The sequence below is a fragment of the Microcaecilia unicolor genome, chromosome 6 (assembly GCF_901765095.1).
Source record: "Microcaecilia unicolor chromosome 6, aMicUni1.1, whole genome shotgun sequence".
In the NCBI taxonomy this organism is placed as follows: domain Eukaryota; kingdom Metazoa; phylum Chordata; class Amphibia; order Gymnophiona; family Siphonopidae; genus Microcaecilia; species Microcaecilia unicolor.
This window is the reverse complement of record NC_044036.1, coordinates 314,483,078-314,500,016: the sequence shown is the minus strand read 5'-3', so window position 1 is coordinate 314,500,016 and position 16,939 is coordinate 314,483,078. Positions and strand designations below refer to the sequence as shown.

Here is a 16,939-nt window from a genome sequence, read left to right as displayed (position 1 = left end):
ATTTTTCTGTTTTTTGGAATATCTCAGTGGTGATTTTTCCATGATTAGGTTTCAACAGTTTTTATTTAATTGTAAGTGATGACTGCTCTTGGTTCGTTTGTTTCTTTCCTATCATAATGGAATTCCATTTTCTCTGTGTTTTTTTTGTAAACTGTCCTGTATGTTTAGAAAGGTCAGTATAACAAATTTTAATATATAAACAAAGATTGCTTGCGAGATCCCATTTCTGGAGTAGAGATCCTTAGCGAAGGCAAGTGAAAGCAATATATCCGGACCAGGCGGGGATTCCACGCTCGATTGAACTCTTTCCTCAGCCAGCACTGTTCCCAACACACCCCAGTCTCCAAGAAAATAACTAGGTTCCTGTAGACCAAGCGACACTTTGCCCTCTGAGCTGGACTCAGACTTCAGAAATGCCCACTTAGGCAGTAATAACAATCTGCCTAAGCACTGGGGTTGTTTGTTTTGGGCCTGGAAGTCCCCTCACCTTCCCTTTTCGCTTCGACATGTCATCAAACAGCAATGTTAAGGAAAAAGAGAGTTACCCTAAGCATTTTAGTCCGATGCCTTCTTGGACATGCCTCTCCACCATTTACACATCTGTCTTAATTATTTATAAACGATTTTTATTGATGATCAGACATTCTAAACAGAATTATTATGCGCATACATTCTGTGATCATACTGACATTTCTGGTACATTGACTTACATCACATCTGTATCACTTTTTTAACATTTACTCCCTACCTAACCCCCCCCCCCCCTTTATATCCTCTTAACTTTGAGCTTCATACTTCATGGTAACAAGTACTTCCTTGATTTATCAGCTACCTTTAACCCAGCTTCCACAAGGAGCGTATGTCTTCTTGGTTCTCCTTGATCTAGAGCATTCCTAACTTATTGAGTACTGCACTTCTTGCTTTATGAGAGATATTTTGCAAATATAGGTTCCATATATTGATAAATTTCTTTCTTCTCTTTAAATTTCCATAGACCTCCCTAGCCTCCCACAGCATTAACATCTGTCTTAATTAACATGTCATCTACGTATCAACATAATTTGAACACCGTCATTAAGCCCCTCAAACGCTTCTTCCATCGTCTCCCATAACTAAGAGTTTGAGCTATAATCTGCTTAGCTTTTAAGCCTCTTGCTTTCAACATTTGCCTAGAATCTCGTTTATCAGGCATGTTTGTCTTAACTACGTTGTAAGCTCTTTGTAGTAGGGACTGGCTCTTATGTGGGTTTGTACAACACTGCTTACACATTAATATCACTATCCTAGAAAGACCACAGAAACAAGCAATATGGCAGCCAGTGCTTCTGTATTCTTTCAGTCAAGTAAACAGTTTGTTCAATAGAATTATTATTTCTTCAGACTACCTTTAATGCATCAATCCTGAAACAATACTTTAAACATTGAATACTACAACTGGTGACAGGAATTACACAGAGGTCTGCACTGCCTGAAAACTGGACCAGAGCTGACATCCCCTTCTCCCCCTCCTCTGGGGATCAGCGCACTGCCTCTCTACCTTCTTACTGTGAACATTCCCTACTACAACCAAGGGATAAGAAGAGTCTGGATTGCTCCAGAAACTGTGCAGTCTCAAATAAACACCAGCCTCTAGGCTTAGATTCGTTTTATGTTCAAAAGTAAACACACACACATACCATCTGCTCAACATTTATGCACACTAACTTGTAAACCTGTGCCATTATGTACAATAGTCATGTTTTACCTCCATTGGTCTCCTGGTACACCACCGCCTTGCCCAGTTCAGCACCCAGACGTCTGGAGGAGGCAGAAGAATTTTAAGAAGTGTTAAAATAGCTGGAAACAAAATATTGATGCATGTTAAGTCAGCCTAACAGACCTGCAGTCTAGTAAAACTAATGTGGCTGGGGAAGTAGCATATCCTCTGCAATAACAGCTTTTCTTTCATAGTCCTTACGATGGTATCTAACTGTCAGAAGAATACCATTATGGAAACGGAGTACTGGGGCTTCAGCTAACACAACTGGAGCACTTTAATCTCACGCCTGCCACAAGTCTCCAATCACCACAACTGCCATTTCCCGCATTTATTTGGACTTATTTTCTGCCTTTTGAAGAAATTCACCCACGGTGGTATAGAGCAAGAAGCTGGACACAGGCCACAGACACTTAAGGCACAAGGCTGCAGCAATTACTGCAGCAAAAGATGCCTTACCACGGAGTTGCACTCAGATGTCCTGCAGTAACTTTGGAATCGGCACAATCTACAAACATGCAAAAAAATTAAATATTTTTATTGGCATTGGGGGTGGGTCTGGCGGGGGGCGTGCTTTGTGCTAATCGGTTACCACAGCTACATTGCCCTGTGCTTAGCGTGCGAGTCCTTACTGCATACATAATGGGTGGCAGTAGGTGCCCATGTACTAATGGGAAAATTGGCACACGGCCATTATTAAGAAACTCGGTTATTTTACCCCAGCAGTAAAAATGGCCTTAGCGTTGGATAGATGGGGAGGGGAGGAGAGAGAAAGAAATGGGGGTATGGCTTTTGGGAGAAGACTTTGGTGGCAGATACAATCAAGGGTCTTGCTTGGAAATAGAGGGAGAGAGAAATGCAGTTGGAATGGGGGTGTGGGGGTGGGGGGGGGGGGGGCGTGATGAAGGCTGGAGCCCTTGCAGAATTCCCCCAGGAGCGTAGAAGCATAAAAAGTCAGAAAACTGTTAAAAAATAAAAAAAAATAAAAAATAAAAAGAGTCAAAATACTTTCTCTAAAGAGTCATTAAAAAAGTTGTCTGAACCATCATTTCCTCTGATTTGACTTTTTAGAAACCAGCTGTGACCCCAGCATAGCATGTCAGACTTTTAGGACATCTTCAAAGCCCTGTAACAGTTTGCTCAACCATGCATGTATTCTGGAGGGCTGACAATTTCTTACCAGTCCAAATATGGGTCAACAAGTTGTAGACGATGACCTTTTTATTGGTTAGCACCTACAACTTGCTTTTATTGCTAGTAAAGTATGTAGAATAAAATCAGCAACTATAATATTTGACACTACCATCAGTTCAAACAGTAACCAACTAACCAACAGCAGCTCTGATTTTATATGCCACATGGCAGAAGTTCCAGAAACCTACAGAATACCAGTTAGGCATTCTGCTGGTTTTCAATGTGCCCCCTCCCCCAAACTCTCATTCTCCTATTAACCTGGAATGGAGAGAGGGGTGGTGGTGTTAGATATAGAGGGACACCCCCCACCTAGCCGCAGGCCAGCAAACTGACTTCCCATCACCCCTTCCCCTCTGAAAATCATTCCAAGTAGCAATCTCCACACCCCTGATGCACCACCTGCCTGCAATCCCTCAGAAGCACATACTTTGCAGGCTTAGCGGAAGCAACGGCACATTTCCAGACCCTATGAAAAGAATTCAGCTGGCAGCAAGTTCAAGGGATACAAGGAGGGCTTCTGAACCATGGAAGGCCCGAGGAAGAGATTAACTCCCTTGCTTTGTGGATTTAATGCACTTTTCCGCCCTCTCCTCTCGCTATACCAGGGCAACAGAAGAAATGATTAAGGAATAACCACCTGGAACTTGTTGCCAGAGGATGTGGTTTAAAAAAAGGTTTGGACAAGTTCCTGGAGGAAAAATCCATAATCTGCTATTAAAATAGACATGAGAAAAGCCACCAATTCCTGGGACAGGTAGCATGGAATCTGAGATTCTGCAAAGTACTTGTGCCTGCTTCTAATAGTGGCAAGTCCAGGATACTGAGCTAGATGAACTTTTGGTCTGTCCCAGTATGTCTATTCTTATGTTTACTTTTTCCCCCTCTTCAGTCTGCTCAGCACTCTGGAAAGCTGAGCTGCAAATACTTCCAGAATATAGTACTTATCATATGAATAAGCAAGCTGCACCTTTCTGAGGGGTGGTGAAAACTCATTTACTAGATTGGTACGTCAACTGCAAGGTTTCTAGGCCAACGGTACTGAGTTTCAGGTCTTGATTACATTCTTCCAGTAGGTGGAGAGACTCATGAGCACTAACAAAAACAAATAAGCCAAAATCTCAATTGCAGCCATTATCTTGGATCTACACAAGCAGGACCTCGGACTGAACTCGTGCTTGCTCTGAGAATGTCCAAACCCTTGTGAGATTTGCAAAGCTGGAATATTTCAGTTTGAAACGAAGCAGTAGTGTCAGGTTAGGGGACAGCATATTGACTTAAATCTGACAAAGTGGCAACACAGCTCTGTCTACACACATCAGTCTGGAAACCCGAGTCAGAATGGGGGATGTTCAGATTATTTTTCAATTAAAAGTATTATTGCTTGTTGGATATCTTTTTATTTTGTTTCTTCATTTCTGTTCATCCCTTTTTGCTTTTCTGTGCTCCTGTGTTCAAGGAGAGGCTAATCGGCCACTACCTGTGCTCCCCTCCTCCTAATTAAAAGGGGAGGGGCGCCAACCAAGCAGCGCCAGTGGGGAGTGCTGTACAGTCACAATTTGGAAGGTCCAGGGGTTGATCCACAGGTTAGCTTGGTCTGCAGAGGGCATATAAAGCAGGTGGAAAATCCCCAGGAGCTGCTCCAGATCCCAGGTCTGATTCTGATTAAGTAGTTAGTGCCAGTGGCGTAGCAAGGGCGGGGCAGTGGGGGCGGTCCGCCCCGGGTGTCAACGGGTGGGGGGGTGCTCCGTCCACCCCCCCCCCCCCGGCGCAGCGCCTCTCACTCCCCCCCCCCGACAGTCCCCACCTGCCTAACAGCTGAGCTCCGTCCGGCACCTCCAATCTGCAGCGCTGCTGACTTTAAATGAAGAAAACCGTCTCGTCGTTGGCCCTTCACTACTGAGTCCCACCCTCGAGGAAATAGGAAGTTATATCAGAGGGCGGGACTCAGTAGTGAAGGGCCAACGACGAGACGGTTTTCTTCATTTAAAGTCAGCAGCGCTGCAGATTGGAGGTGCCGGCCACAGCTCAGCTGGTAGGCAGGTGGGGACTATCAAGGGGAGTGAGGCGCTGCGCCGGGGGGGGGTGTTAGGATCCACACCGGGGGGGGTGCCGACACCAGGGGGGTGCGCGCAGTGGGTGTCAGCCAAGCACGGAACGCCACTGGTTAGTGCAAAGGAGAACACCCAGGTCTGGCTCTGATTAAGTAGTTAGTGCAAAGGAGAACACTTATCACTACTTTATCCAAGGAGCAAGAGAAAACTAGGTGTAGGTTCAATAATTATGCAAAAAGGGATGTGTAAGTTTATTTGAGGGTGTAAATTCTGGTCTTTCAATCTCAAAGTGAAAAAGTGGGATTACGTTCAGGTACATTAGGCATCATGCATGATCTGTCAAAACCACCTAGTTCTCTCCCCCCCCCCCCCCCTTTCAAATATCTTAGATCTCTTGGAGCTCTGATGAAAATCCCCCGTCTCCCTCACCAGTGTGGCATCACTTTGGGAATCTTCATTTCACTGCTAGGAGAGTGGAATGTGTAGCAGCCCGTGCCAGGTCAGGTTACATTGCCAAAAATGGAGCCCACTACGTTATTCCCATGGCATTCCACTCTCTGGAGACACAATTAGGGCGGGAGGGAGCAGGTTTGCTGGCTGCATTGCAAGTTAAATTCACATTTTTGATAGGCAGGGACAGGTTTGCTCCCCCGCAGGGATGAATGTAGGCCATGCGGAGATCCCGCGGAAGTGTAATGCCAGGCCAGACTACCTATCCTTTCCTTGTTCCATGGCAATTATAATAGCACTAAAAAAAAAAAAAATGAATGGATATAGTTGACAGCATTGAAATCCCCACAAGCACTAAGAGGGGAAGTTATCAACATGGGCTACTGTTGAGTTATTTTACCACAAGTCGGGTTACTTTAGCTCAAGAGATGGGCAGGATGCATTTGGTTCGTTGCTGTGCCTTAGCACATATATTAGTACATGCTAACTTCAGTGAGCATTAAATCGATTATCGCTTGCACAGACTTCCTATCTAAAGTTTAGGAATAGAGATAAAACAAAGAACATAAGATGATACATGTTTTATTAGACTAACAATACATTTTTTGATTAGCTTTTGAAGGCAATACCTTCTTCCGATATCAGAAAATATATGTGAAATGTGAAAAGCATTTCAATGAGAGTCTCATGGGGAAAGGTAGGAGTGGATGAGTGAGAAACAGGGTAAGATGGCTGGATGATGAGAGGGTGACTAAGAGGCATATTTTCAAAGCACTTCGCCTTCCAAAGTTCCATAGAAGCCTATGGAACTTTGGAAGGCTAAGTGCTTTGAAAATATGCCTCAAAGTAGTATTATTTTATGGTTTATAACACGACAACCTCACTACTTTAACGTTTAAGAGACCTTTTATATCACCAGAGCACATGATGACCGAGTACTGATTGACTTTGTTTCCCCCCCGCCTTGTACATCCCTCTCCTGTATATTTAAAGCTGTTTGTTGACATTAACCCCATGACTCTACTCTTAATTCAGGATTGTAAACCGCACTGCTACAATTATTTGTGAAAAGGTGGTATATATCACGCCCTGAAGAAAATGAACTAGTCTGTTAAATCAATTTAGCCTGTGCTAAAAATTTCCTCCTAAAACAATGTGTCAAATGAACAGAAAAAGTATCAAAAGTTGGGAAAAATATGAAAAACCAAGTTTTTGTTGCCTATGCACATCCATATCGTCACAGAATGTCTAGCACTCACCCTGCAGCCACCAGGAGGGCCTGTCCCCAGCACTGCTCAGGCCAGCCTGCACCTGTGCACGTGACTATACTGACACTCTCATCCCACCGACTAGGTCCCACTTGCCTCTGGGCGAGCCTACCACTCAACTTATTCCACGGTAATTTCTAAGGACACTGGGGCCACACTCTCACTACAGTTCCTAGGACAACAGAGCTAATAAACTAATGGGTTTATTATCAGAAAAATAGAACCATATAAAACAGGTGGAACAACAACAAGCAATAACAAGTAACCGAATAAGGCTCAATATTAAAGCTATCTAAACACTTTGTTACTACATGGGTAGCACCTGGGGAGTTTCATGAAATTAACTGCTCATGGGTCTTGAACAGGGCCTCAAGGCAGAGATGTTTACCCTCTGCACTGCCTCTCTGAGGCTGGGGAAAATCCAGTATCTCCTAGCTGGATTTTGAACTCCAGGGCCAATCAAAACCCAGGAGTATTAACTTTTGAAATAATATGGCCAATAGAAGGGAAGGATACTTTTTCCTCAGGGCTTAAGCTAAAAAGAAATGGTCTTCTCTGCAACAGCAGTAAAACACAGACCACCTGCTGGCCAAACAAGAGAAATACACTGCATAAAAATATTACAATTCACAGGCTTGAAAACCCCCTTGCCCTATTTTATTTTTTATTACATTTGTACCCCGCACTTTCCCACTCATGGCAGGGATGGGGCAATGGAGGGTTAAGTGACTTGCCCAGAGTCACAAGGAGCTGCCTGTGCCTGAAGTGGGAATCGAACTCAGTTCCTCAGTTCCTCAGGACCAAAGTCCACCACCCTAACCACTAGGCCACTCCTCCACTGTTGCCACTATTTGAGATTCTACATGGAATGTTGCTATTCCACTAGCAACATTCCATGTAGAAGCCTGCCCTTGCAGATCACCAATGTGGCCGCGCAGGCTTCTGCTTCTGTGAGTCTGACGTCCTGCACGTACGTACAGGACGTCAGACTCACAGAAACAGAAGCCTGCGCAGCCTTCTACATGGAACGTTGCTAGTGGAATAGCAACATTCCATGTAGAATCTCCAATAGTAGCAATATTCCATGTAGAATCTCCAATAGTATCTATTTTATTTTTGTTACATTTGTACCCTGCGCTTTCCCACTCATGGCAGGCTCAATGCGGCTTACATGGGGCAATGGAGGGTTAAGTGACTTGCCCAGAGTCACAAGGAGCTGCCTGTGCCTGAAGTGGGAATTGAACTCAGTTCCTCAGTTCCCCAGGACCAAAGTCCACCACCCTAACCACTAGGCCACTCCTCCACAGTTGCTACTATTTGAGATTCTACATGGAATGCTGCTATTCCAATAGCAACATTCCATGTAGAAGTTGGCCCTTGCAGATCACCAATGTGGCCGCGCAGGCTTCTGCTTCTGTGAGTCTGACATCCTGCACATACGTGCCGGACGTCAGACTCACAGAAACAGAAGCCTGCGCAGCCTTCTACATGGAACGTTGCTAGTGGAATAGCAACATTCCATGTAGAATCTCCAATAGTAGCAACATTCCATGTAGAATCTCCAATAGTATCTATTTTATTTTTGTTACATTTGTACCCTGCGCTTTCCCACTCATGGCAGGCTCAATGCGGCTTACATGGGGCAATGGAGAGTTAAGTGACTTGCCCAGAGTCACAAGGAGCTGCCTGTGCCTGAAGTGGGAATCGAACTCAGTTCCTCAGTTCCCCAGGACCAAAGTCCACCACCCTAACCACTAGGCCACTCCTATGTACTGTCAAACTAGTTTTGTACTTTAGTCCTAGTATCTTTTTAAAACATTAAATAAAAACAAAACAGTAGCAACAATGACAAGAAAACGTGGCAAAACGTCTGCGAAACTGAGTATAATAGAAGGAAGAAAAAAAAAAAAAAAGAATAATAGGTATACATACAGTATATACCTTGGAGGATGTAATGGGTCAGTTCAGCAAGCTGAAGAGTAGTAAATCACCGGGACCTGATGGTATTCATCCCAGAGTATTAATAGAACTAAAAAATGAACTTGCGGAGCTACTGTTAGAAATATGCAATCTGTCCCTAAAATCGAGTGTAGTACCGGAAGACTGGAGGGTAGCCAATGTTACTCCGATTTTTAAGAAGGGTTCCAGAGGAGATCCGGGAAATTATAGACCGGTGAGTCTGACGTCGGTGCCGGGCAAGATGGTGGAGGCTATTATTAAGAATAAAATTGCAGAGCATATACAAAAACATGGACTGATGAGACAAAGTCAGCACGGATTTAGTGAAGGGAAGTCTTGCCTCACCAATCTAATGCATTTTTTTTGAGGGGGTAAGCAAACATGTGGACAATGGGGAGCCGGTTGATATTGTATATCTGGATTTTCAGAAGGCGTTTGACAAAGTGCCGCACGAAAGACTCCTGAAGAAATTGCAGAGTCATGGAATCGGAGGTAGGGTATTATTATGGATTAAGAACTGGTTGAAAGATAGGAAGCAGAGAGTAGGATTGCGTGGCCAGTATTCTCAGTGGAGGAGGGTAGTTAGTGGGGTCCCGCAGGGGTCTGTGCTGGGTCCGTTGCTTTTTAATGTATTTATAAATGACCTAGAGATGGGAATAACTAGTGAGGTAATTAAATTCGCCGATGACACAAAATTATTCAGGGTCGTCAAGTCGCAGGAGGAATGTGAACGATTACAGGAGGACCTTGCGAGACTGGGAGAATGGGCGTGCAAGTGGCAGATGAAGTTCAATGTTGACAAGTGCAAGTGATGCATGTGGGTAAGAGGAACCCGAATTATAGCTACGTCTTGCAAGGTTCCGCGTTAGGAGTTACGGATCAAGAAAGGGATCTGGGTGTCGTCGTCGATGATACGCTGAAACCTTCTGCTCAGTGTGCTGCTGCGGCTAGGAAAGCAAATAGAATGTTGGGTGTTATTAGGAAGGGTATGGAGTCCAGGTGTGCGGATGTTATAATGCCGTTGTATCGCTCCATGGTGCGACCGCACCTGGAGTATTGTGTTCAGTACTGGTCTCCGTATCTCAAAAAAGATATAGTAGAATTGGAAAAGGTACAGCGAAGGGCGACGAAAATGATAGTGGGGATGGGACGACTTTCCTATGAAGAGAGGCTGAGAAGGCTAGGGCTTTTCAGCTTGGAGAAGAGACGGCTGAGGGGAGATATGATAGAAGTGTATAAAATAATGAGTGGAATGGATCGGGTGGATGTGAAGCGACTGTTCACGCTATCCAAAAATAATAGGACTAGAGGGCATGAGTTGAAGCTACAGTGTGGTAAATTTAAAACGAATCGGAGAAAATTTTTCTTCACCCAACGTGTAATTAGACTCTGGAATTCGTTGCCGGAGAACGTGGTACGGGCGGTTAGCTTGACGGAGTTTAAAAAGGGGTTAGATAGATTCCTAAAGGACAAGTCCATAGACCGCTAGTAAATGGACTTGGAAAAATTCCGCATTTTTAGGTATAACTTGTCTGGAATGTTTTTACGTTTGGGGAGCGTGCCAGGTGCCCTTGACCTGGATTGGCCACTGTCGGTGACAGGATGCTGGGCTAGATGGACCTTTGGTCTTTCCCAGTATGGCACTACTTATGTACTTATGTACTTATGTAAATTCCAACAAAAATTATCTTTAAATATTAACATTACAAATAATGTTCCAAGTAGTGTTTCAAGAGAATCCGCCAAAAACAGAGAACTCGAACGTCCCACAGGAAACCACAAAGGTTTAGAAAGAAAAGGGTGGGAGGTTGACCACGGATACCAAAGACTGGAAACAATGGACTTAAAAGCAAAAAGAAAACGTTGTGTTTCAGTCTCTAGGCCTGCATCAGGAGTCTGCAAAAACAGAAGAGCATCCAGTGCCCTGATGTGGTGACATACAGAATGATCAGTACACAAAGAGTAACATCCAATCTCTTGAAAAAGAATATGGTGACGGTGAAGGTAAGCTTACCTGCACCATCACGATATTCTTTTTCAATCAAAGGTCTTTCTCAAGACCATCATCCAGCTCACTACATCAAGAGATTGGATAATGTAGTTTTTTTGGGGACTTTTATAGAATTAGGAGTAAATGTTAAGAAGCCCATTGGAATCATTAGCATGGGGATAAATAAGAGGTCTTCCAAGATGGCGGCCTGAAGGGAGTGCGGCGAGGTCGCTCGGTGGTGTTTGGTTTCCTGAATCCCGTTTACCTGTAGAATGCCGAAGCGAAAGGGTAAGCGGGTGCCTGGTCCTGGGGCACTCGCGGGACCCGCTTCGGGCACGATGGATCGCTTCGTTGTGGTGGGAGGCAGTCAGCTGAGTTCTGGAGTCTTGCTGCCGGGAGGGGCGGAGAGAGGTGAGGCGTCCCTGCTGCCTGAGACGGAGCTCAGCCAGGAGGTGAGGGAACCGCCTCCCATGCCTGCGACGGTGAGAGCTGAGAGCGGACGGGGCTTCCTGGCCTCCGAGGAGGGGGCGGGCGGCCCTGAGTCAGGACCTGCTCTGGGCAGGAGTGTACAGTATACCCCGGAAGGGGGGATGTCCAGCGTGCAGGGCGGCGGCGCTCCAGGGGAGCATCAGATGTAGGAGGAGGCCGGTTTCTCTTTGGGATCCAAGAGGAGTGCTGAAGTTTTGAGTAAGTCTTCACTTTTGCCTAAACCTCCAAACTTTACCTTGGAAACTATTTGGGATGCATTGCTTACTTTGGAAACTTCATTGTCCAAGAAAATGTTATTATTGTCACAGGCCTCTCAGCTTCCAAATGAGACTGTTACTCAATTGGGTCTGCAAATAAGGACTGTGGGAGAAAGAGCGGAGGCCCATGAGTTGGCTATTAAATCGGTTCAGGCGGTACAAACCACTATGATTACTGACAGTAAATGGCTGCATAGGAAGATTGAGGCTCTTGAAAATCGGCAGAGGGCTACTACTCTGCGAGTGATAAATTTTCCTAAACAGCAGCTGATTGCACCGATAATGACTTTTAAAAAATATCTCTTTGAAGGGCTAAAGGTGTCTGAGCCGGCGTGCCCGCCTATCTCGCAGATTTATTATTTGCAACCTTTTAAGCGAGGGGCCCAAGGTGAGCGGGCTGCTAGCGAGGAGTCTGCTGGGCGGTTTGACACCTTGGACTTTATTCGGGAGTTGGAGGGTGAAGAGGAGCAACGGGAGCGAGCTACTCTTATAGTGACATTTGTTTCACAGATAGATAGAGATAGGATTTTGAAGTTATTCTTTAAATATCGGAAAGAAAAATTTTTGAATGTACAAGTACGGATGTATCCTGATGTGACCAAGGTGACGCAGAGGAGGCGACAAGCTTTTCTTAAGTTGCGCCCCACTGTGTTTCAGTTGGGGGGCCTTTTTTGGCTCAATTATCCCTGTAAATGTGTGGTGAAGTTGAATGCTGTAAAGTATGTGTTTTTTGAACCGGTACAATTGAAAGCGTTCCTGGATTCCCGGGGGGACAGGGGGGCTCCTTCTCTGGCACCCGGGGCGGTGACTACATCTCCACCTCAGTTATAATGGCCTTCCACGTCTCCCTGCAGTGCCTTTTTGTGAGTGGGTTTGTTTTAGTTTTAATTTTCCCAGAATAGTGGCTTGGTCACTGACCTCAATTGTGGACTAACAGGGGAGGCGGGAGAGTGTGTTGGGGGTTGAGATTTCCTGTGTAAAGATGTTCTTACAGTTCTCCTTGATTGTACAAGAGGTGTTCTTGGTACTGTATATGTGAAATGTATAAATAAAGATATATAAAAAAAAAAAAAAGGAATCATTAGCATGCGCTAAATCCATTAGCGCACCTTAATAAAAAGGCGCCCTAACTTTGTATCGCCTGACAGCTTAAAATATTTACATTATTTCTACTCTACCATTCCAAGGCTGAACAAAGCTCTGTGAAAGAGAAAGTCAAGACTTACGTTAAGTGGAGAACTCACTAGTTACACTATCACCTTCCCTAAATAAGTTGAGCTTTTTCTCACACACAGTACCTGATCTGCCACAGGCTTTCCATCATTCTGTGCCTGCAGGAAAACCCATTCATTCATTAGTCTTGCACAGAGACAAAATATTGCAGCAGTGGCAGCCTAGTGCTTAGAGAAGCAGGTTCAAATCCTGCTTCCGCCACTGACACCTGTTCTAGCCCTCTAGTAGGTCAGTTTCATTCTCTGCTGCCTCAGGTACAGTTTAGATTGTAATCCCCCTGGGCAGGAAAGTAAACTCATGTACCAGAGTGTAACACAAGAAGTTGGGACTTGGAAAAACTAAAACCCAATTCCAAATGCAAGCTTAAAAATGATAACGTAGGAACAAATCCTTCTTTTCAGTCATCATGCTTGTTAAGAAAGCCGCTCAGAGGACTGCTTCACGGAAATCACTAATATTTTGATGGCTGTATTCCTAAAGCAACCCAGGACATTAAAAACTACCAATCTGCATGAAACCAAAAGGCTCCAGTAGTTCAGCATCCTGCATCCCAACAGTTTCGAGCACTGGGTGTGTTGAGTGGAGCAGAGGAGTAGCTGAACGGCTGGAGCAAGTCAGATGCTAAAGAAGAGATTTACATAGACACCATATGAAAATGCTAGTACCAATCAGGATGTCACCTCTGTGGGACAGCACTTTACAAAACCAGAACACTGTACCAGTGATTTCATGGTAAGAATCCTGAAAGGAAACTTTAAAACAATACAGGAACGTAAGACCTTTGAAGTCAGAATGATTAAATATTTTGACACCCACCAGACAGGACTTAAAGATCTGGGTTTTCCCGCCCATTATAAACCATAAAAATGTACTGCTTTGTCACCCTCCTATCTCCATGCATATCTCCCTGTCCCTCATCCACCTGACTCTTCCTGTCTCTCACCTATCCACCCCCATCCTGTTAGACTGTCACTGAAATGCTTTGATGTTTCACTTATATATACTGTCATCTACCAACATTTGCTTATTTCCGATCTGACGAAGAAGGGCAACCTTCGAAAGCTAATCAAGAAATGTATTAAGTTATGTCCAATAAAAAAGTTATCTTATTTTCTTTTCCATGTTTTATTTTGTTTTATTATATTAAATGAAGTAGCAATTTGAGGAACCTTGGGGAACTCAACGTCTCCCCTCCCCCTTGAAAATGTGTGTCTCAGACTTCAGTCAGTTTTAGAAATACTTTGGTTACCACGACTCCCTTTAGAACAAAGGAACACGCTACACTATAACAAAGAGTATCACATACTCTCTGCAAGACAAAAAAAAAAAAAAAAAAGGAGAGTCCATTATCTTGCAAAAAAAGATAGGAGGGGTTAGAGCAGGTGATCTTCCAGTCAGAAAACCAGGCTGTTGTTAATAAAGTACAATGTATCATCTCTACTTCTTATGAATGAAAGAACAATTATTACAGAAGGAAACAGTTTGGGTCAGTGTTTCTCAAACTTTTACCCACTATAACCTCATGTTAACATTGAAAACTCAAATGACCTCAGATAAGAAATGAGCAGGCCTCTACTCCCCTCCCCTCTCTCATCCATTTACTCCTTCCCCCACATATCCAATGCATGAAGGCAGCAGCTGTCAACATTGTCAGCACACATTCACAGACCCTGGAATTCCTACAGGTTTCAAGTCTAACAGGAAGACAAGGGGGTGGGGTAGCAGGGCTTGCCAACATTTGCTAGCTCAAAGGTTCCATGCAGTCTGTCACTGCTGGTCAAACTGGACTTCCGGAGAGAGGAGCAGCAACTCTGTGACCCTCAAAAGGATTTTGTAGATCTCATAGTTTAGGGAACTTTAAATAGAAACACCACCTTTTCAGATGAAGCCTATAAAACACATCCAGAAATGTAAATTAAGGTAGAATAGAGAGGTAGCCTTACTCTGTGATCTTCTTGGCCAATTCTGTGCAAGCTGATGTGGAGTTGGCTGAAAAGACCCGGTAGCCACTTCTAGCTGCATTCATCGCTGAGTAAGCATTCAACCCCCTTGGAGCTCGAGAGTGAGAAAAAACAGATTTATGAGGCACTAACAGCTTTCTTGGCATCCTCTTACAGGTGTAAATAGTGCTCCCGCCTCTGTTGGGATACAAAATGAGGAATAAAAGCCTTTCAGGTAAGATCACCTGGGCCTACTATTAAAAGAAGAGATTCGCTACTAGAAAGCAGCCACAAGCACCTCCCAAGCTAACTAATACACAAACTAAGCTTCAAGGTTTTACTGCTGTCAGGCTACACCTGGAGGAAAGGAGAGCCAGACACTTTCTGACCTCCTAGAACTCTTCCAGGCTCCCGTAATTGGAGATGCAGAGCCTAGAGAAGAAGGGTAGTTGCTGCCTCTTTACAGAAAGGGAAATGGGACTTGATATACCGCCTTTCTGTGGTTTTTACAACTACATTCAAAGTGGTTTACATTGTGTATTCAGGTACTTATTTGTACCAGGGGCAATGGAGGGTTAAGTGACTTCGCCCAGAGTCACAAGAAGCTGCAGTGGGAATTGAACTCAGTTCCCCAGGATCAAAGTCCACTGCACTAACACACAAGGAAGAAGGTGAGGAAGAAAAGGCAGCAACTGAGGAACAAATGAGGGAAGAATATGCAACAGCAGCAACAACAAAAAAAGTTATGACAAACTAAACGTAGGAGTATTTGTCTAAAATACAAATGTTTCAAATAAAATACTAATCTGCTGGGGGAGGGGCAATCATTGGTAACATTCATTTACAGCAAAGAAACTACAAACTTCAGAAAAAGCATAAACACATACAAGAGACAGGGGAACAATCCAGGCAAAGTAACGATAATCAGGAAGAAAACTAAAGAATGCTAAGTCAAGCACTATTAAGTTACAATTCAATTTACAGGCAGAGGTACCAAGTCACATGCATCTGCTTGCCCTCGCTCTCATCACACGCGATCGCCCACGTAGTCTGCTATCTTTTCCTCTCTTCACCCTCCTCCCCAGTCCAGCGCGTCCCCCTCCGCAATCCGGCAACTCTCCCACAATCTGAAGCTCCCCCTGCCCATCCTACCATCAAACTCATGCCTGTAGTCACTCGCCACCGCTCTCACAGTTTCCCTTCTCCGACGCCCCGCCCCCTCTGACGCGCTCACCCTGCAGGAAAGAGGAAGTTGCGTCACAGAGTGAGGGGCTGGACGCTAGAGAAGGGATGAACAGGGAGCAAGGAGGTTTAGTAATCAGGAGTGGAAGTGAGCCTATCTAGTCCACTGTAAGCAAGGAAGCCAATTAGGACTGTCAAAGTTTCCCTTTCCCAGCGCAGCCGTCATCCCTATTCACTCAAAACAAAGCAAGCAAACCTATGAGCTGCTGCATCCACGTTGTCGTTTTTTTTTTTTTTTTTTTTAATTGTTGGTCCATCTGTAACAAGTCTAAACTGTTTCAATTGGATAGGCAGTGCCTTAAAAGGTGGTGAAAAAATATATATATATATATCATATCATTTTTTATTTTGTTTTACTTATTGGACAGCTTTTTAATTTATTTGAAAGCTTCCCATATGTAGATATATCATGAAATAACAAATTATTATAGCTGGTAGAAACAGCAATTTTAAATTCTATATTTTGTGCTCATTTTTCTACACAAATAAATACACTGTATACAATACAGGTGTCCAAATTTAAGTGAGGATATCCTGTTTCCCCATGGCTTCATCTTAAATGTTGTTGTAATCTGCCTTGGGAAGCAGGAAGCATGGTGTTATAAAGATGATGGACCATACTGAATTTAAATGGAAGTAGAATTAAACTCACCTCTTTCATTGGGGCACATGGAATCACATCTTCATCTGTTTTGCAGAAGCTTACCTTTTAGATACACAAATGGATTATTCTGTTGTTTGAGCATGTTTCAGGGACAAGTGGTTTATAAGTCAAAATAATAAAAATATTTTCTGTCAAAACAGATCTCTCATTTGTTGAAACATAATTAAATGGGTTATAAGCCCCTAATGCAGTCCATTGGTTTTCTTATATTTTGTTCTTGTGATGGCTTATACTGTGTCAAAACTGGACATACAGTGAGACAGAATAATAGAATTCAGTAACATCCAAAACGTACTTTTTATGTTTTAATAATATTTATTAAAAGCAAAACATGTTGGTTGAAAAGCTTCATAAGGAACAAGGAAAAACAGCAAACCATCCAACATGGCACAACAAAACTTTTACAGAGAACATACCCCAAGAACCCTTCCCCTCCCTCCCTATAA

The 16,939-nt window shown here is 43.9% G+C and overlaps 1 protein-coding gene across 5 annotated transcripts in view; it reads right to left on the bottom strand.

The window, feature by feature from the left end:
* The window catches only part of PRPSAP1 (phosphoribosyl pyrophosphate synthetase associated protein 1), a 51,600-nt gene extending 35,762 nt beyond the window's left edge, over window positions 1–15,838 (bottom strand). The window contains exons 1-3 of one of the 5 annotated variants that reach the window (XM_030208203.1): window positions 15,740–15,838; window positions 14,591–14,702; window positions 1,745–1,797 (exon numbers count right to left, since the gene is read on the bottom strand). In XM_030208203.1, coding sequence (XP_030064063.1) covers window positions 1,745–1,797; window positions 14,591–14,673 — 136 coding nt within the window. In that variant the 5' untranslated portion in view covers window positions 14,674–14,702; window positions 15,740–15,838. Of the gene's footprint in view, window positions 1–1,744; window positions 1,798–14,590; window positions 14,786–15,569; window positions 15,718–15,739 lie in introns of those variants that run through there. The other 4 variants (XM_030208200.1, XM_030208199.1, XM_030208201.1 and 1 more) reach the window with 4 other exon arrangements.
* Window positions 15,839–16,939: the final 1,101 nt, after the last annotated feature.